The sequence below is a fragment of the Natator depressus genome, chromosome 9, assembly GCF_965152275.1.
Source record: "Natator depressus isolate rNatDep1 chromosome 9, rNatDep2.hap1, whole genome shotgun sequence".
In the NCBI taxonomy this organism is placed as follows: Eukaryota; Metazoa; Chordata; order Testudines; family Cheloniidae; genus Natator; species Natator depressus.
In genome coordinates this window covers 50,262,647-50,283,476 of record NC_134242.1, presented here as the reverse complement: position 1 = coordinate 50,283,476, position 20,830 = coordinate 50,262,647, and the positions used below count along the sequence as shown (strand labels likewise).

Below are 20,830 nucleotides of genomic sequence, written 5' to 3'. Positions count from 1 at the left end.
ACTCTCTGAGCAGTCACTTTTAGTTGGTTTCTGATAGTGATGTCACTGTCCTTCCTGGCGTTCTGATTGGACACTGGGGTAGGTGACGCGAATAGTCACGATTGGTCAGGAGGCTCACTGCTGACGTAGACTGATGTTATTGGCCAGTACGGCCGGGCGATTGTTGAAGTGTGCGACTGTGATTGGTGAGGTGTGACCAGGGTCGCGTGCTATGCCACGGTCTGATTGGACCGTTCTCGTCGCCGGGTTCTGGTTCATATCTATGGTTACCGGTGACTGAGTCGTCGCCGCTGCGGGACCCGGTCGAAGTCCCCCGCCCCGCGCCACCCCCAGACGAAGTGAGCCGTGTCCCAGCCGCGTGCAGCCTCGGCGGGGAGCGAGGCCTCGCCGTCGTCATGGCCCTCCGCTGCCTCGGCCTTCTCTGCCTGCTGCTGCTCTGCCTCCTCGGGGAGGCCAGCGCCGGGTGAGTGCGGCCGCGGGCGGGCGGGGATTCCGGGGGAGCGGGGCCTGTGGGGGCCTAGGTCCGCTCCTCGTAAGGGGGCGCGATGCCTTAGGCCGATTCCGAGCCCCCGCCTCCGGCCCTTCAGGCACCGACTAGCCCCCACCCTTCGCGGGCCTCCCCGGTCTCCGCCCACACCACCCCCCTCCTTCTCCTCCCACTCTCGCCCCGCCCACCCCAAGCAGCGACCAACCTCCGCCCATTCCCCCTCCCCCCCCCCCGTCCGACAGCCCTTGACTATCTCGGGCCCCCATCCCTTACACCTGGCCTCTGCCCATCTCTCGCCCCCCCCAACACTGCCCCAACTATCCTGGCCCCCGTCCCCTCCCCAGCCCCCAACTATTCTGGCCCCTTGCTCCCACACCTGGTTCCCCATCCATCCCCTACACACATCCCCTGACAATCCCAGCCCCCCCACCCAGGGTCCCTGACAATCCCAACCCCTCACCTGGCCCCTGCCCATTCCTCATACACATCTTCCGACTATCCTGGTCCTCCCATCTTCCAAACTTGGCCCCTGCCCATCCCCCACACACAGCCCCTGAAAATCCCAGCACACCATCCATCCCCCACACACAGCCTCCAACTATCCCATTACACACGCACACCTACGCCCACAGTCAGTGTCACCACCACACACACACACACGCTCTGTCTTTAGCCAGTCACTGAATGTCTCTGTGCTTCAATTCCTCCTCTGTAAAAGGGTGCTAATAGCACCGATTCAAACTCCCAGGTGTGCCAGGAGGATGCATTTATTATTGGTTGAGTTGTTTGGATGCTACAGTGGTGGTGGTGTTATATGAGTGATAGATGTGCTGCACACATGGAATAGTTCTATGTGGCAGAGGCCACAACTAGATGCTTATTTCGCTCTGTATTTTGCTCTGTATTTCTCAGGAGGGATTTCTATAAGATTCTGGGAGTGTCCCGCAGTGCATCAGTAAAAGACATTAAAAAGGCCTATCGGAAACTGGCTTTGCAGCTTCATCCGGACCGAAACCCTGATGATCCACGAGCACAAGAAAAGTTCCAGGATCTGGGTGCTGCCTATGAGGTCAGTGAGTTAATCAGGTATCTGCTCCCAGTACTAACACAAACATGGTTTTCCTGTATTGTTGGCATCTCTGCCCATCTCGTCTTTTGCGGGAGAGTGGAACAAGTGCTCTTTCCCAGTGACATCCTTGGAGCTGGCATTCATAGAATCATAGAATATCAGGGTTGGAAGGGATCTCAGGAGGTCATCTAGTCCAACCCCCTGCTCAAAGCAGGGCCAATCTCCAATTTTTGCCCCACATCCCTAAATGGCCCCCTCAAGAATTGAACTCACAACCCTGGGTTTAGCAGGCCAATACTCAAACCACTGAGCTATCCCTCCCCCAAATCAGGAGGAGTCAGCAATGATTACATTGCAGTATTGGTAACGAATTGTTGTAACAAAAGTGAAAAGACAGGTTTATTGACCAGAAACTGCAGTGGAGGTGATAGTGGAAAAATCATAAGGAGCCTGGTGTGTGTTAACCTGATTGCTGTCACTGAGATTTCTAGCAGTGGTCAGAGGCCAACTTTTCGATTCTAATTTTCAGAGTTAAGTTATCCTCTCTTGCATGTTGTGGGAGAGAGGGAATGTTTCCTTTGATGGAGTTTGCAAATTCCCATATAGGGATCTGGACATCTTGTTTCATTTTGCAGGAGATGTTGCAGTAGTTGACTTTCTGGGACCAAAGGCAGCTTGATTGCTGTGGATGCTCAGGATGTACGAGGACAGAGGTGGCTAAATTTTCTTTTCTAGAAAACAATAGCTTATTCTTTCAGAGCACCAAAACTTTGGTGTAAAGTTAGTTCTCTCGCTGAGGAAGGGAAACTAGTGCATGATTAATAAAATGGACATCTCGATCCATTCTTTTGGAATCTTCAGACAGGATATGCTATTCTGGGATTTCATAGTTGTACCTGAAATAGATCATTTAAAATTATTTGTAGTTCCTCTGCCCTATTCCATCCCTAGCATTTGTCTCTAGGCTACTAGGATACAGGTTTGAAATTTGATTCCCGGTTGTCCTTAAGTTTGGAGCTGAAGCATGCTTCTAAGTCTTCAAACCTGCCAGTGTGTAATGGAAATTGTCAGAATATGTGACAAATGATCAAACTCTGTGATACCTGGCTTTTATCATCTGTTGCTTATGGCACAATTAATGTTTTCAGTCTTAAGCTGGTTTAAGGGTGTTCTCACTATGTGAGTTAATGTTCTCTTTAGACTTCTTAAATCAATTAAGAGATTATTTGATTGTGGTGTATATAAGTACCTAGTTAGAAACATCTTCTCTCCCTAATCTGGGAGACAAAGGTATTGACAAAATCTCCTGGCTGAAATTTAAAATTAGATTAACTCAGGTTAGACATAGAATCAAACTAACAGTGAAGGCAAGATGTTTCAATGGTTAATTATCAACAAATATGGTGCTTTCTCACTTAAAGCCTTTTCATTGACTGAATGTCCTTCTAAAAATAAGTTTTACTTCAGCCACAAGATATGGGCTTGATTCAGGCTTAATTACTGGCTGAAATTCTGTGGCCTGTGCTACGCAGGAGGTCAGACTAGATGATTGTAATGGTCCCTTCTGGCTTTCACATCTATTAAACCCATTTTGCAATCTGTATTTAATTCACGGAGTGAGAGAACATCCTTTAAAACTATTGTCTGTCACTTATGGTGCAACCACACAGGTATTCCTCTTTTCGGCTGTTTGTGGCCCAGGAAAAGGAATTGAAGTCAGGGGGCCCCTGCCCAGTCAACTGAAGAATTTAGTGAGGGGCTAGCTGCCTGGGCTTTTTGTGGAATGCCAGGCAGAAGGAGAGGTGAGCCCTGCCATCCCAAATGCACTTTATGCAACCCTCATATTCGTACTACCCCCCATGTTTAATATTGGACACACCTCAAATTATTGCAGGCTGGATCCTCATATCTTAGGTGACTAACCAGCTGCTGCCCTTCCTCTTCCTCCTGTGCTCTTGTGGTTGGGGCTGTTTCTCTGTCCCTTTCCATTCAAGCCTCAAGGGAGCAGAGAGAGGTCCCTGAGGAGGAACTGACAGTAATTTTCAGGTAGAGGAGGAGTGAGCAGCTGTCCTGGGCCAGCACATTATTTAGGTGTAAGAATCTATTTATTTGGTGTATGTATGTCTGTAAAACTTCGGGAGTAGATACTGTGCTGGAGAACAGATACGGATCACACTTATGCTTCTGCAGTGGTTAATGGTGGCCCTAATGCTGTACAACTGACTAAGATCCGCAAATGTAGCCATTGCACATCTGGTGCTTTCCTCACTGTAGAAGCACTGTTGCACAGGTACATAGTCATGAGTGCATGAAAGGAGAAGATCTAACTTTCAGTTAGATAATACAGGGAAGTTTTCTACTGGTCTTGCTGAGTTTGGACCTCTTTTTAAAGCAAACTATTTATTTGGTCACTTTGAATGGAAATTCTTAAATTATCCTGGGAAGTGGGTTTTTTCTGTGTCTCTTGCAAACAGAAAATCATGAAATTCACCACTTCTTCAATGTGAAAAATGTTTACCTATTTTCTTTCAAACTTAAAGTTCCAGATCTCTGAAGAATTACACACATGCTTAGCTTTACATTGATGACTAGTCCCATTTAAAATCAATGGGGCTACTAGCATGTGTAAGTCTTTGCAGGATGTGGGTCCTGACACTTTTGACTCCATTTCGTACAGTTAATTTTACTGTTTTCCCTGTATAATCAGGTTTCCATCTTTCTGTGCGTCTCAGACACAATAATAGCTTTAGAAAAATGGGAAAAGTATGATTGTAAATTCACAAAAATCAGCAGGGAGACTCAGGGGCACGTGTAGTCTTTGAAACATTAAACTCATTAATTTCTTTTTTAAGTTGACATGGTCAACTTGAAATTTAATCTCTTTAAGGCACCATGGTGGCACAACTAAATCCCATTAAGGAAACATAAAAATTCAGGTAACATCACCAATATTGACTCTTACATGTCCATTGTGTTCTTAAATATTTTGCAGAACTAAAATTAGAAAATATGATATGTGCAATGCAGCAGATTTAATGTTGCTGTTGGACTCTTTAGTTCTTGCACTTCCTGACTGTGCAATCTTAGTATTGCATCAATGCAGTGTTTCTTGTGTGTGTTTACAAAAGGTGATGTGGGAACGTCTGAGTGGCATACAGAATTTACAAACTCACTCACATCGGACCTTGTTGTAAGTGCCTTCAACTAAGCAGTGTATACTTGTTAGCTGTGCATACATGCACAGCTAACATCTTCCCTCACTGTACATGTAGAATAAGGACCATCTGAAAATCTCCTGTTTAATTAAAACAAAATCACACAAAGCAGTGGCCCTCATTGAAAAGTATGGCCTTGCCATGTTTCATGTACCAGCCATTTTTACTATAGCGAGGTCTTAAAAAAAAATAAAATTGTAGGAAAGGTGTGGTTCTTGCCTCCTCCCCCTAATTTAAAACCGTTTAACCAGTAGTATTCCAACTTTACAAAGCACTTCAGCTCTGGGAAGACCAAGCATGGAACACTCCAGTCTGGAAGGTTTCTATTTTGGAAAGTATCAGAAGGGTAGCCATGTTTGTCTGTATCCACAAAAACGATCCATCACTCTAACAGACCTTGGGAGGGAAGCCAGTCCTCACTTACAGATATCCCCCCAACCTGAAGCAAATATTCACCAGCAACTACGCACCACAGAAACACTAACCCAGGAACCAATCCCTGTAACAAACCCCATTGTCTACTCTGTCCCCATATCTACTCTAGCGACACCATCAGAGGACCCAACCACATCAGCCACACCATTGGGCTCATTCACCTGCTTATCAACTAATGTGATTTATGCCATCAAGTGCCAGCAATGCCCCTCTGCCATGTACATTGGCCAAACTGGACAGTCTCTATGTAAAAGAATAAATGGATACAAATCAGATATCAGGAATGGTAACATACAAAAGCCAATAGGAGAACGCTTCAATTTCCCTGGGCATTCAATAACAGATTTAAAAGTAGCCATCCTTCAACAACAAAACTTCAAAAACAGACTTCAAAGAGAAACTGCAGAGCTACGATTCATTTGCAAACTTAACACCGTTAATTTGGGCTTGAATAGGGAGTGGGAGTGGCTGGCTCACTACAAAAACAATTTTCCCTCTTTTGGTATTGACACCTCTTCATCAGTTATTGGGAGTGGACCACATCCACCCTGACTGAATTGGCCTTGTCACCAATAGTTCTCCACTTGTAAAGTAACTCCCTTCTCTTCACGTGCCAGTATATTTATGCCTGGATCTATAATTTTCATTCCATGCATCTGAAGAATTGGGGTTTTTTACCCACGAAAGCTTATGCCCAAATAAATCTTAGTCTTTAAGGTGCCACCTCCTTAAAGACTCCTCGTTATTTTGGAAAGTTATGAACGTGCCCAACAGATGTAGTAAATATTTATCTGTTTAAGAGCCTAGCTATAGCTATTGCTGCTGGTAATTTTTCTAATACCAAGATAAATTAGCAAACAAAAGCTATATTTAGTGGCAGTTAAGGTTGCATCAGGATGTATGCTACCCCCTTGAAACCTGAAAAACATGGAAATATGAAGTTAAAAGGAAATACTTATGCCTGCCTTTTCACCTTAATATTGATTATAACACACTCCAGTACTCCATAAGGCTTTTGCTTCCATCTCCAACAGATACCCAAAAGCTGTATGTATCCCAGCTTCATCAAACTCCCACTCTGATGCAAAACTTTTAACAGCCACCTCATATGCTTTTGGATCAATGGATCAGTACATCTGATTGTCACACATTCCATGCATTTGGAACGTTATTCCACCTTAATGCGGCTGAGGTCACTGCTTTCATGTTCTCTCTTGCTCTCTTCCCTCCCCTCCCTCACCCCATGTTGTCCCGGAAGTGAGTGCCAATGTTTGTGCCATGGCAGATTTATCGTCATATTTAGTGGCTTCACATCAGTGCTCAGACTTGAGATTTTGTCTAAAGATTATAAAATGTTCTCGAGACAAATGCTCCTTCTGTATCACTGATATTGGAGGGAGGAGCAGCAGCAATGTGGTTTACAAAGAAGGGTGACACACTTCTGTGAAAGACTGCCAAAAGGGCTGTATTTTTGGACTCTTACTGTTCTACCAATTCGTTTTCCATTGGACCACCATGAAAAATTGAAATAGTTTTGAATTATATTGTGTCTTGGTTTTTGCTGTTTCAATTAGATGAATGCAAAATAAAGGTTTATAGCTCTTGCTATACTGAAAACTTCTGACTTAATGGTAATTATGGAGTCATGACAATCTGTCTTGGTGCCTCCATTGTCTCTTGTTCCTCATTTCGGAATAACGGCAGGGTTCATTTCAAAAGCCTTGTCTAAATAACCTAATTCACTTACACACTAATGTTTATTGTCCCACATCCTCTGCCCTTCCAGGTGCTCTCAGACGAGGAGAAGAGAAAGCAGTACGACACATATGGCGAGGAGGGACTGAAGGATGGTCACCAGGGTTCCCATGGAGACATCTTCTCACAGTAAGCTTTCATCCTGGCAAACTGCTCTGCAGGCAGGGAAGACTAATTTTGTCCATAATATAAGGACACCAATACTACTTCACAGACTCCAGCACCGACCAGATGCTTTGTTATTAGTAGCCTGGATCTTCTCATTTTTCCCTGGTCAAAAGATAAATGAATCAGCACTGACAGCTAATGACAGATGGGTAATCTGAGAGGTGTATTCAACACTCATATCCTAGCTGCTGCTTTCACACACATGCCACCCCTTCTTCCACTGCGTAATGAGCTTGAAGACCATGTTTGTTCTCTCCCCCCACAAACCAGCATTACTCACTTGGCAGATTTGCGAGTGTGAGTGATGTATAATAGATTTGTAATTGTATTAAATATGCAGAATCTTTCTTGTATCCTCTGGCAGTTAATTACACTGGCACAGATAATGGGTGGGGGGTTGGTTGTTTTTAAGGAAAACTGTACAGCGTCTTTTCCTGGTTTTTACTGGTTTAAATACAGTAAAATCTGACCTTCATTCACTAGCACTTCAAACAGCACCTCTGGCTTCAGGGTAAACCTGTGGATTATTCATTTCTAATAGAGATATCTTTGCTATAGTTGTCCTTTAGGGTGCCAGTATCTGCTGGTGTGGTCTGCTTGAAGGATGAGAGCAGCCCCTATTGACTAGTTTGGCTGAATAAAAAGAAAGGCCATGCTTGGTTTCTGTCTCTTCCTCCACTAAACACTCTGCCTGCTAGGGCTGCATTCCCCTAAAGGCAGTTAATGCACTCTTGAAGACCCCTCAGTGTCCACCCTCAAATATTGTCCTTGTCTGAACTTTGGTACTGCATAGAAGGATGTCCCAGTGGTTAGGGCTCTAGCCTAGGATTTCGGAGACCTGGGTTCAATTTCCTACTTCACCACAGGCTTCCTTTGTGAGGATGCAAGTCACTTAGCCTCTCAGTGCTTCATTCCCCATCTGTATATGAGGTTATAGCACTTCCTGCTTTACAGGAGATAAATATGCTAGACTGTGAAGCACTCCGATACTAGGGTTATTGGGGCCATATAAGTACCTTAGATGTGGTGCCAAAAATTTATTCCCAGCTGTGATGACTTTAAGGCAATCTCTTCTGAAATAACTGATTTCTGTTCGTTTTTGAAAGCACACGACTTGTGTTTGAAGGAATATCAGCCAATGGTCAATTTGCTTAACAGTGAATCTTATGTGGTGGTGAGAAAAGTCTTCAAGGGAGCCTATTGCTGCATTCGATCTCTGTGTTCTAACAGAGATCCTGTTTGTGAAGCCACATAGCTGGAGTGAACTTAAACTTCTTCCTGAATTAATAAATGTCCATTACTCTGTAGCTTCTTTGGGGACTTTGGTTTCATGTTTGGAGGAAGTCCTCGTCAGCAAGACAGGAATATTCCACGAGGAAGTGACATCATTGTGGACCTGGAAGTTACACTGGAGGAAGTGTATTCAGGAAACTTTGTGGAAGTAAGTGTAACAGTCTATTTCTGGGGCCTCCCCGTTGAACCCTTGAGCTTGCTGGTGACTGCTGGCTTAACTGTTGGTGGGAATAGTGCATTCTTAGAAAGAAATGGAAATGGGTTACTTCCTAACAGTGTGTCTGAGGAGGGGTGAGGTACAACACAGACATGGGTGAGAGGCAATGCTGGGATTTCTTATGCTCTGCATCCTCCTGTTGCTGCCAAGTAACCTGGTACTGTTCTTGGAACCAAAAGCACTGTGGGGAAAGGGAAGTTCCCAGGTAGGTCACTTTGAAACCCAATGGAAAGCTGCAGCAAAGAGATGAAACATTAAACGAGATGTAAGCTTATTTAGTCTCTTGAAGTCAGGTCCTCTCATATCAAATCTTGCCTCTTTCAGCAAAGTAGTTGCCACAATATTAATCGAACTTAATTTTTACATGGCCAAGCATCTCTGTCACAACAGACATCTAACATTCTGTGTTTAGCAAATATATGATGCTTTCATTTAAATTTGTTCGTCTCTAAGGTGCCACAAGTACTCCTTTTCTTTCATTTAACTAGTTATGTCTCTGATGCTGGCAATCCCCTGTACAGAATTAAATGCAAAAAAGCTATATTAATCGAGCATTATAGTTGAGGGTTCAAGTGTGTAAATCAGGCAGCTCGAAATTATGGTTCCCAAGGTAATTAACCATTAACTTAAGGGGTTTGTGTGTCTACACTGCAGTCAGGTGTGATTGCATCACATGTTGCAACAAGCTAGCCATTGAAGTATGCCCTGGGTGGACATGGCTATCTTCACTGCTAATGTTACTGGAGCCACCTTTGATCTACCTAGATTACATGTGCTGTGATCACACCTCCCAGCTACAGTGTAGATATACCCAGTGTGTGTAAACAGCAATATACAATATTGTATATGAACTGTATACCTTAATATATAAAGTATGACCAAATCGTGGTAGATTTAGGAATTATAACTTAATTTCCTGAATCTCAACATTGATTAACACAGTTTTCACGTTTCATTTCCTTGGGTTCTTCAGTGTAAAAAATTATTTGTTTTCCCATCCAAATAATATGGAAATGGACACACATGCACATCAGAAGTACTTGCATCTGGACATAGAAATCCTGTTAGACCTCAAACCCAGTAAAAAAACAGGTATAAGGTATGTTTTGAAATAAAGCTAGGAGCTTAGCACTGTGGCATACTGTTAAAAAGAAGAATCATCATGTACTGCACTTGCACAGCTTGCAGTCTTCAGGTGTTGTCTTCAGTGACAAGTGCCTCAGCCGGATTTAAATCAAGCTTGTTCAGAGATGTGAATATGGAAGAAAAAAAAAATTCTAAAAATATCTTTACAGAAAAAACTTTCCTAGTCACTGTAAAATGAATGGAATTTTAGCCAGCTTCCCAAAATAATTCATTGAAGGCATCAGATGTTTCAGTCTAATGTTACCATTTTTATTTAGAAAGGTGGATAAGCATTGGGAAGCAGGCTTAAAAGGAACATGACTATAACAGGGACACAGTGGGTTCTCAGGTAGTGAACTGAAGACTGTATTCAGGAAGGCATTTCCAAGATCAAAGGCAATTGTTTTGGGTACAGCACAGATATCATGGGGCTTGTTGTCTAGAATGTTGCTTGAAGGAACTCAGCTATATGCAAAGCCTCGAGATCATTATACAGTGTGACTGGTTGATATGAAACTGCTGTATGTGTTTCTTGCAGGTTGTTAGGAACAAGCCAGTGGCCAGGCAGGCTCCTGGCAAACGGAAATGCAACTGCCGGCAGGAGATGAGGACCACCCAGCTAGGCCCTGGGCGTTTCCAGATGACTCAAGAAGTTGTCTGTGATGAGTGTCCCAATGTCAAGTGAGTGTTGTGTTTTCTGCCCTATACTGTGATATGGATAGCTAATCACAACTGGCCACTAGATGGGGGAAGGACATGCATGTGTGACCAGTATGACCCATGTGGCGGGGTGGCTTATTGGGAAACAGCAGCTGGTTTTATCATATACTTTGCAGTTATGACAGGAATGAGAAACTGGATTAGATAGAAGGTTTTTTTAATTTGCGGTTTTTAGCTCCACTCTCCTTGACTTTACACCCATCTAAAGAGGCCATTCTGCACTGCTGTGAAAGGGGATAAAGTTGGACAGGAGTACTATTGGGATATGTGGAGGTGGGGACTGCTGAAGTAGTAGTGTACATGGGATCATGGGATGGTTTCAGTAGCTTAGCTCTTTGCTGTCTACGATGGTTGACCAGTGGAGAAAGAGTAAGAGACACCTTTTGCCCTCCACTCTGGATAGTGTGTAGTAAATGATGGAAGCAGCAGGCCACTGTGGGAGTAGCCTGTGCTAGTCCAATAAAATGAATAAAACCTGTCTTCTTGCTGAGAACATCATCCACTCTTCTATTTTGTTTCTCTTTATCTCCCCAGGCTTGTGAATGAAGAGCGAACACTAGAGGTAGAGATAGAGCCAGGCGTGAGGGATGACATGGAATACCCCTTCATCGGGGAAGGTATGGCACTAGCTGCCACCATAAAGATCAGCTTTGGTAACACTAGGATGATTATGATGAGGGCAGCATTCAGGAATCTCAGTGCTTGCTGTGGGGTATTGTTTCGAACTTGCCCCTTTTTAAGCCGTTGGTTTGTCCTATGCATTCTCTCAATCTAGAGACTGCACCCTGCAGTCAATTTTAGTAATGCTCTGCTCAAAGAGTTCAGCCCCCTTGCTTTTATATTAGACATCTGGAAAGAGGAAGGGAAAGCATTCCTATCAGAAAGAGGACCTGTGACATATGTCTGCCATAACGCTCAGCTCTATTTGAAGTGTGTATGCAAGTCCCCTGGCCCAAGCATGCGGAGTCTTTCGCCATTATCACTTGTTCAGATCTGACAGAGTCAAAGCAGGAAGCCGAAAGGGAAAACATAGCAGAATGCTAAATCCTACATCACTGCACCCTATGCCTGAGCTCGCCCTTGACGTTCCAAGGGGGCTGAAAGGTACGTGCTTCAGAAACAGACCCAGTTTCTGCCTAGAACCTGCTTTGTCAGCAAGTCTCCATTATGCAAAAATTCTTCTTCTAGCCATTTAACAATTAACTAATATCATGACTTCACGTCCCAATAAACCCTTGGTTGCCTTTAGTCATCAATGTGAGCTGCAGTGCTACACAGTATCTCAACTATAGCTGTATAGGTTTTGGATAATCCACGTTGTCACAGTTCATGGCAGCGGCTCCTGTGCTCCTTCACTTTGGTCCCTCAACAACACCCATTTAGAGGTTTCAAGCATCTAAAAAGTCATATCTCTAGGGCAGAGGCCCACATCTCACTCCGTCCTGACTGAGGGATCTTCAAGGCTGCGCAGTTCCCGGTCTACACTGTGATGTCCACAGCAAGCCAGACTGCCCAAAAGACCAGCATCTGCGCTTTGCTTTCTCTCCAGAGGTTATGACTAGTCTATTCCCCACGGTTATAAGTTACCACACAGCTCTTTCTTAGCAAGCATATTTATTGTTAAGGTGAAAGTATTACAGAGAAAACATATTAAAACAATAAAAGAACCTACGCAGATGGTAAAAAGCTTACCAGGAGTCTCAATACCCACAACTAGGTTTTCTCTGTGGTTACAAGTTCCTAACTCTCAGATTCAGATCCAGAACCCAGGCTGAGCAGTTCAGCTGGTTTTGTACAGTTCAGGCCTTTGATCTCATCTCTGGGAATAGGTAATCGGCAGACAATGACCTGCTCCTCAGGGCGTAGCTTCAGAAGGCTGGGTTTTCACATAGCCAGAGGGGAAGAATTTGCATCAACCTCTCCCTAGTTATTCCCCAGGAAATCCACTTAATATTAATTGTCCCTCCAAATCCATTCATCTGGCACATTTTTAATATAGTCCTTTGAACTTCAAAGTCTCACATCTGTCCGCTCTCTTCCCCCATCCCCTCCATCCAGAGAGGTTACATATAATTGCAACTGACAACCACAATAATACATAAACCATTCATTTAACACAATGGACCTCAAAGATACTTAAACTTTATTCAATAAAGTATCCCAAGGATGTGGCAGGACACTGCCATATCTGTCACGCACACAGTCTGTAGGTGAGTCTTCTGCACTAATTTCATGCTCCAATGTTCATTGAGACATGACTCCAAAAGCCTGGGGTCTTCCATCTAAGAATGCTGCATGTAGGTAGGGAGTCTTTCATAAAAATGGTGTGGGTTTTTTCAGGTTAGAAGAAGAATACGAGACCAAGCCATCTAGTGAGCCGAGTCTTTCTGATGTCAGACAAGCTGGCTAATTGCTGGTGAAGCCCCAGTTGATGACTTAGTGTAACATACCATTTCGAACTTACTTCCACAGGTGAACCTCATGTAGATGGGGAGCCGGGTGACTTACGCTTCCGAATAAAAGTTCTCAAGTAAGTAACCTGCCTGGCTAACCCACTTCTCTCCTGGCTACGAGACAGAAAACTTACCAGTGTCTTTTGTATCAATTTTGCAGTTCAAATGGCACCTCTGTTACCCAGCAGCAGCATCAGTGAGGCGAGAAAGCCAATCCTCTGATGGTTTTAATGGAGGGCTGGAGGCAGGACTCTGCAGAGAGTGTCATATGTTAAGGGTGTTAGAATACTTTGAGATTATTGCCAGCTGTTCAGAGGATTTTTGCTTTGTTTGGCCCAAAATCTAAGATTAGATGGTAGCTGCTGGATGAATCACATGGTATTTTGACACTCCTCTCCACCTCTTGCCCTGTGAATGGAACAGGAAATGGAACACGTCGCTAGAACAGGAAAAAGGAAACTCCTGGATGAGTCATGTGGGACTGCTTGACAAAGCTCTCGTGTCCCAGGTCCTTCTTTGTGCCAGCTGTCAAAGGGTACAGGGGTGCATAAGGGTTACAGGGATCCTCTCATCTGTGATCTACATAGTAGTTCACTAGAGAATGTAATGGAAGGTCTCTAATGAAAGCCTGTGTCACACTGGTCATTATAACCATTGTGAGATGTATATATGGAAAATATGTGAGAAGTGAGGTCTGTATGTGATGGTGTGCAGTGCAGTCCAGACCAGTGAGGAGTAGTGTCACCACTTGCCCTGCAACCCTGGTTGCCTTACAGTGCTTTACCGCTGTAGCTTCTAGCCTGGGATGCTCACAAGCAGCTCCCTGCATGCAGGTCGCATCCTGAGTTTCTATGTGCTGGACAGCCCTGGGTCAGCAGCTCTGACCCCAGCAGCCCGTCTACCGCCCCACTGTGACTTCCACCAGCCTTGGTTACACTTGCTTTCTCCGTTTTATGTTACACAGAACTGTGTTCTAAGGTGCAACACAGAACTGTTCCTTTGGGAACAGCAGGCCTGGTAAATCTGTGAGTGTCCAATGGATATGGGGCTGGAAACTGCAGGGGCTGGAGTGTGCCTATCACACCTCTCCACTCCTTTCAGTTCACAGGGCAAGATTCTTAGTAATGCACATCCCCTAGCACAGGAAAAGGAAGCTGAATCAGACTTATGAATGTCTTCTCCATTCTTCTGAGATTTATGTGAACTCTTCAAGCCTTTTCATAAATGGAGGGAAGCAAGTAACCTAGAGGTCCTGAATAGTTGACTTTTCAGTTCTGTGCCTGAATGGAAATATTAAAAAAAACAAAATCAGTTCCTTTTGAACCGATTCTGAATTTTTCTCGCCAAAATGAAAAATTGAAAAGCTTTGTTCAGGTTGAAATGAAACATTTCAGATGTCAAATTGAAACAACATCTTTGACATTTTTATTCTCCGTTCTTTTTCAGCCAAAACCGTTCGTTGAATTCAACCTGAACTCATTCATTGTTTCAGTGCCATGAAAAATGCATATTTCTGTGACTTTACTATTTCCCAAAACAATTTCACTCAGCTCTAGTCCTGACTTTTGCAGAAGAGGTGAGGTGAGAGGTCAGCGGTTCAAGTTCCTATGCTCTGTTCACAGGCACCCTGTCTTTGAAAGAAGAGGGGATGATTTGTATACAAACGTCACTATCTCGCTGGTCGAGGCACTGATAGGCTTTGAAATGGATATTGCCCATTTAGATGGGCACAAGGTGAGGCAAGAGTTTACTTTCATGTTCTCTACAAGCAAAATTATTTCAGTAATGAATTCCCTGTTCCCCACAGGGACTTGTCAACTTCTGGTTGCAGCTGTTGACCCTAGACAATCTTGTCTCATCCAGAGATTTTAAAAAGACCCATTTTGACTATCTGGAGTCTGCTCCAGAAGCTACAAGTGAGGGCACAGTCATTGGTTAGCCTCCAGGCTGGAGGGCATGTGCTGGTATATGTTGTCCTAAGCTCTGTGTCAGTGCTCTTACATGTCCTGGTACTGAATATTACTGGCTTTGTGGCATATTCAGTATTGAGCATGCCTGTCTAATATAGCCATAAAGGAAATTTAGGATAACCGGATACTAACACTGTTCTCAATTTTCCCTTGCTTTGTAGGTTCATGTTGCCCGGGATAAAATCACAAAACCTGGGGCCAAACTGTGGAAAAAAGGAGAAGGTCTTCCAAACTTTGATAACAACAACATCAAAGGCTCGCTGATAATTACTTTTGATGTGGACTTCCCCAAAGAGCAGCTGACAGATGAACAGCGGGAAGGTTTGTGCTTTAAAAACCTACCACATCATCTCAGAATTTTCTGAACAATGATAGAGCTTTGTCATGCGATTTAAGATAACCGCCTGTAGGGATCAGGAAGGAATTCTCTCCCCCCACCCCTGCATACAGCATAATACGGGGATGGCCAACCTGTGACTCCGGAGCCACATGCAGCTCTTCAGAGTTAATATGAAGCTCCTTGTATAGGCACCAACTCCAGGGCTGGAGCTACAGGCGCCAACTTTCCAATGGGCCAGGGGATGTTCACTGCTCAACCCCCTGGCTTTGCCTCCGCTTCCACCCCTTCCCACTCCCCTCCCCTGAGCTTGCCATGCCCTCGCTCCTCCCCCTACCCCCAGAGTCTCCTGCATGCCACGAAACAGCTAATCAGGAGGTGTGGGAAGGGAGGGGGAGGTGCTGATCGGTGGGGCTGCCAGTGTGTGGGAGGCACTGGGACGGGGGGAGCTGATGCGGGGGCTGCTGAAGTATTACTGTGGCTCTTTGGCAATGTACATTGGTAAATTCTGGCTCCTTCTCAGGCTCAGGTTAGCCACCCCTGGCACAATATAATTGGCTAGGTGCACTGCGGGCAATTTCTTCTTTCCTCTGAAGCATCTGGTTTCAGTTGCTGTACTTGGATGCCTACCAAATTAGATTAGATGGACCACTGGTCTGATATTTGTATAGCATTGACAAATCTGGAGCTGCTTCAAAGCTCCCATCCAAGGGACAGATTGCACCCTTGTTGGAGATGGGTTAGAACTGGACCTAGCCCTGCACTGGCTTCACCCTTGTTAGAATGGTATCTCAGACTTAACAGCACAGTTTCCCAGCATCTCCCTCCACTTCTCTTTGGCGTTGGGTATTGCTCTGACGTTAAGGTGGAAGCTGCTCTGCTGCATCAGGAAATAAATGCTTTTTCCCCACCTCTTTTTACCCTAAGCACATAGGCCAAGTCTACTCAGGAATGCTGAGGAAAATCAGCTAACGCTATGAAATCGACATGCATAAATTGTAACCTGTTAACCCGCACCCCTCTGATGCTCTCACACAGGAGTAAAGTGGACTTAGTTTGCTGCAACTTAATCCTCTTTAGAGGATGAATGTCTGAGCTAAATTGAGGGTGAAGATTGGCAGGCCAGGTAGCTCTCATAAAGTTGGGAGCAGGACAGAGAAGGATCATCTTTAGCCCCCACTTCTTCACAGCTTCTGAAACACTGCTAGAAGAAAGAAAAGGAGTACTTGTGGCACCTTAGAGACTAACAAATTTATTTGAGCATAAGCTTAGACTAACATGGCTGCTACTCTGAAACCTGTCATACTGTTAGAAGAACCTTCTTCTCCCCCCACCCCACCCCATCCCTGCACCTGCAGTAGGCGTTGCTCCTGTACTCCAGGCAGTAGCAGAGAGGAGTTCCTCTTCCACATATCCCTCCAGTGGGGATGATGCTCCAGGAGAGACTCTCTCTTCTCCCACTTCCAAACAGCATAGAGGGAAGCATCTGGACTACCTTTGGGCTTGCTCAGGGCCACCACACGCATTTTTCTGAAGATACTGTCTGCCAGGAGTCTCCCTCCTGGGCATCTGCCTCCTAGTGTGAGAATGGCAGAACTGCATCTCCCAGAGTTTGTAGAGTGGAAGCCAGCCCCTTAGTGGTGTCGTGTGCTACCATCAGAGTGTAGAAATGCTGCCTTGAGAACATTCCAGTCGCTTCCTTCTTGACTAGTCAGTGAGGGAGCTCCTGACAGCTGCAGCACCAGCATCCTTTCAGTCCTTTCCCTGCTCCTGTTGGTTCTGTGGCTGATTTTAAAAGTGTGAGGTCTCTGCCTCATGCTCTCCATCACTTTTTTGGATGGGTGCTGCAGCTTTGGCTCTCTTCCCAGGTGTTTTTCTGTTTTCCCCAGGAGCCTTGTCTCCAGTGCATTGTTGCTTGCTCTGATCTGTGCTGGGCTTTCAGAGCCCCTCTTTCTCTTTGGCATATATGTCAGAGGAGGAAGAAAGGCTGCTCTGCCAGCATAGCAGAGCGATGTCCCTGACCAGGATTGGGGTCACAATGCACAGGGACATGAAGAATGCTTGCATATGTCACTCCGCACTTAAAAAGCATGGGGATGGGAATTCCATTCAACCCCTCCCGGAGAGAGAGATTCTGTCGGTTTGGCACAAGGCTGGTGCAAAATGCCCTGCAGAATAAATCCTGAGTCAATGAAGTCTGTGTACTGAGACTTGGTACTAGTGCACACTCTGCTGCCTGCCACAAAGTCCTGTTGGGTAGTTTCCCCTCTAGAATTCATGGCACATCTCCCCCAGAGCAAAGAGCTCCTCCAAGTGTCAGCCCCCATCTCACATATAGCACATGAAGGCAGTGGCATTGCATTCCAGCCCATCTAAGGAGGTGGAGCCTTCACTAAAGAAACGAAGGCAGGAGGGGCCATTAGGTCTCCATCAAGAGCCCTGGATTTCCCTCTCCTGTATTAGTGCACTGGAAGCAGGGGGAGTGATGGTGCTTTTTGGTTACCAGTTGTGGTTGGCAACCTTGCCTGGACACTGTCCTATGGAAGGCTGCCACAGAGCACTCAGTGGCACTCCTCCTGTCCTTCAGGGAGGGTGGGTGACTGTGCAGGCTGGATCTCTCTGTTCATAGGAACTCTAGGATACTTTGTTGCAGGGAACAGCGCTACCAATGTTGTGTCTCTTGTGCTGGTGTCAGGGCTTCAGGGTTGAGCAAGATATGTGGAGGTAGCTGTAGTGTAACTGCACTGGCTGGGGCTTCATGTGGATGAACACCACTCTGGAGGATGTCAGAAGATCAACCCACATCTCCCCTGGGCTACTGGAGTCATTAGGGGATCGAGGACATAAATTGACTGTCTGAATGGCAGCTGTGCTGCCTAAATATTCAAGAAATACTTAGTCCTGTACTTTTCTGTTTATCTAGCGAGGGGAAAAATTCCTTCCTTTTCTCATTCTTGGCCACTAGCCTTTCTGTTTGTAATGTTAAGTGCACCTTCTTTTGAGGCGTCTCATGAGCTGCTTTTGCTCCAGCAGTGAGAATCCTGCCAGAGGGCATCTCCTAAAGATGGGAAAACTATCTCCTTATTCTGCTTCTCTGGTGTCCCTTTGACCAGATTCTCTGCCACCTGCTGGCCAGAGATTACTCCCTAAAGGGTTCCTATGCTTACACCTGAGCTCTATACTTATATTGCTTCTCTTTGAATTGGCTTTATTACTCTTTTGGAGCTTTAACTCCTGTGCAGCTGCAGGAGCAGGCTGGACTGTTCAGAGGGGAGCAAGCAACGTGCAGCACTCCACAGGGTTAAAAGTCTAAGTGAAGTAGGATTTCTGCTGCTTTCATGTCAGGAAGCTGAGATCCGGGAGAGAGAGCGTCAGACCAGCAGAACTGTACGCACTCTTTCCTATCTCCCCCGCTCCCACCCATGTCTTGCCGCCTAGGCCACTAGGTGGAGGAGATACAGGTCTGTCTGTCTTTCCCTTAATACAGTGACCCACGTAGGTGGGATATTGTGTTGCGAGTGCTAACCAGTGCATCTGACACCCCATGCCAGCCAATCAGCTCCCAGCCCTCACTTTCAGACAAGACATGGATATAGACAGGACATCAGAATACAACTTCAAAATAATCCATTGAAATAGTCTTAAACATGACTTAACTAAGTGTGGTATCCATATTAATATGTAAAGAAAACAGTCTAGCATTTCACTGGGTAAGTGGATTGTTCTAGCAACACAGGAGGCCAGAGAATGTATCCTGGGCTCGACTTTTCTCCCATGCCACTGGGATCTCGGGGTGGTGTGTTAGTATGTGTGTGAGAATCTTGAGCATCTCCTCCAGCCTCTTTTGTCTCCACCCCACCCCCATCTGCTGCCTTGCTTAGTTTGTAGCAGAGGTGACTGTCTCATTGGGTCCCAGCCCTTTTGTGTTTCAGCCTATTCTGTGTTGTGGGAGGACGTGTAAGAAGGCTTTAATATAACAGCATTATCCACTTAGCGCCACCTCTCCTTGTGAGAATGGACTTGTACTGCCCTTCTGTTTAACTGTCCAGTGAGATAGTTGGACTGCCAGATGTTTGTATTCCATTGCTCAGATGTGCCAGCTGGGGTGCCCAAGTGGCTTCTGTGTCAAGTCAGATATGTAAATATTGTCGGGGGTTTTCATGCTGTGTGGTAACTGTTCCTTTTCTATGGCAGGTCTCAAACAGCTGTTGAAACAAGGATCTGTGCAGAAGGTGTACAATGGACTGCAGGGGTACTAACACAACAAATTGGACTTGATTGCAAATGAAAAGTGAAATCAGTGATATTTATCTGCAGTCTTCTGCCCATTGTAGAACAAAAAGGAGGGAAGGTGGAGCGATGGTTCAAGCAGATTTTTGCAAATGGTGAAGGTTGTCAGATGGCTTAAGGAAAATATTTCCTTTTTCAGGGCATAACTGGTGCTGCCTATAGAGTTCCCGGTATTGGAGCAGTGAGCAAAGCCCCTAAGCAAAGAAAATGGGGGCAGGGGGGTGTTAAACTCAGTGCAAATTGGAAATTCTGGTTTTTAAATATATTTTGATGTTACTTTTCTTGACCTTCTCAATGTATTTTCCTCATTTCTCTTTGTCTCTCATGTTGATCTTCCCCTAACATTTCCTTACTCAGCCATCTCAGTCCCTCCCCACAGAGCCTAATGGGCTGTATTCTTTCAGAACACACAACTCCACTGAAAGAGGTCAGTTTCTATTAGAAGTGAACTGAGTGAGGGCCTTGGGAGCAGCTACAGAGGCATCGGATGGAGTTCTGGAGACAGTGGTGAAGATGGCCTCTTCAGTCCTCTTCTGACTCTCTTAATGCCAAAAATAGTCTCTTGCCCGCAAAATTCACACGAAGTTTCAAGCCAGAACTGAGTCTGATCTTTGAAAATATCAGCAATCACCTTGCCCTTTCTTTGCTTTATAGAGCTCTAAAAAAATAACCCATCTCTTCCTGTGCCCAGACTAGAACTCTGTGTTAGGAATTCTTCCCACTCCCCCATCTCCTTGCACACAAAGGCTTGGTTGGAATAGTCTGGAATCCCCTGCACTTAGTCCTCCAGGAGAACGGGTGCAACAGGGAGCACTGTAATAAAACTGCTCAAAGTTTAATGGCAATTGACTGGCTGTGCATCTAAGTAGAACTGGCTCTATTGTAGCAGCAGGCACTTGGTCTCTGCAGAAGACTCTGCCCTAATGAAAATAGGTGTGTGACCTACAAGGTGTGCTACGTCTGATCGATAATAAATGCAACAGCTCTGCAGCCTCTTAGCTGGAGAGGAGGGCTGTGCTGCTGGGCTGGGAGAGGTTTCTCAGGCCCTTTCTGGTGTCCTTTGTGAGGGAGAGTAGGCTCTGCTCACTTAGTTTGGCTGCCCATGGCGGTGTGCCATTGTGTGTTCCAGCATGCTGGGAAGCCATAGCTGAAAAAGCCTTGAAGCACATACAGATGGAGAAACTGGCTGTGTGGCACTTCATTCCATGCGGGTAAAGGGTGAGAAATGGCAGCCAGCTAATCCCACCTGTGGGCAAGTGCCACCTCCTTTCCTCTGCTCTGCTGGGGGCTAGTGCT

At 45.3% G+C, this 20,830-nt stretch overlaps 1 protein-coding gene across 1 annotated transcript; it reads left to right on the top strand.

Annotated features, from left to right (window-relative positions):
- Window positions 1-219: 219 nt before the first annotated feature.
- DNAJB11 (DnaJ heat shock protein family (Hsp40) member B11) lies at window positions 220-20,263 on the top strand. Its single transcript, XM_074964145.1, has 10 exons — window positions 220-463; window positions 1,400-1,556; window positions 6,993-7,090; window positions 8,438-8,570; window positions 10,303-10,445; window positions 11,019-11,101; window positions 12,957-13,014; window positions 14,560-14,671; window positions 15,069-15,228; window positions 19,439-20,263. The coding sequence occupies exons 1-10, from the start codon at window positions 396-398 to the stop codon at window positions 19,501-19,503; spliced, it is 1,077 nt and encodes a 358-aa protein (XP_074820246.1). The 5' UTR covers window positions 220-395; the 3' UTR covers window positions 19,504-20,263.
- Window positions 20,264-20,830: the final 567 nt, after the last annotated feature.

Coding starts and splice junctions, on each gene's coding strand:
- DNAJB11 (XM_074964145.1), top strand. CDS start 396: ATGGCCCTCCGCTGCCTCGGCCTTCTCTGCCTGCTGCTGCTCTGCCTC. Junction 13,015..14,559: donor TTCCGAATAAAAGTTCTCAA/GTAAGTAACCTG, acceptor CTCTGTTCACAG/GCACCCTGTCTTTGAAAGAA. Junction 14,672..15,068: donor CCCATTTAGATGGGCACAAG/GTGAGGCAAGAG, acceptor CTTGCTTTGTAG/GTTCATGTTGCCCGGGATAA.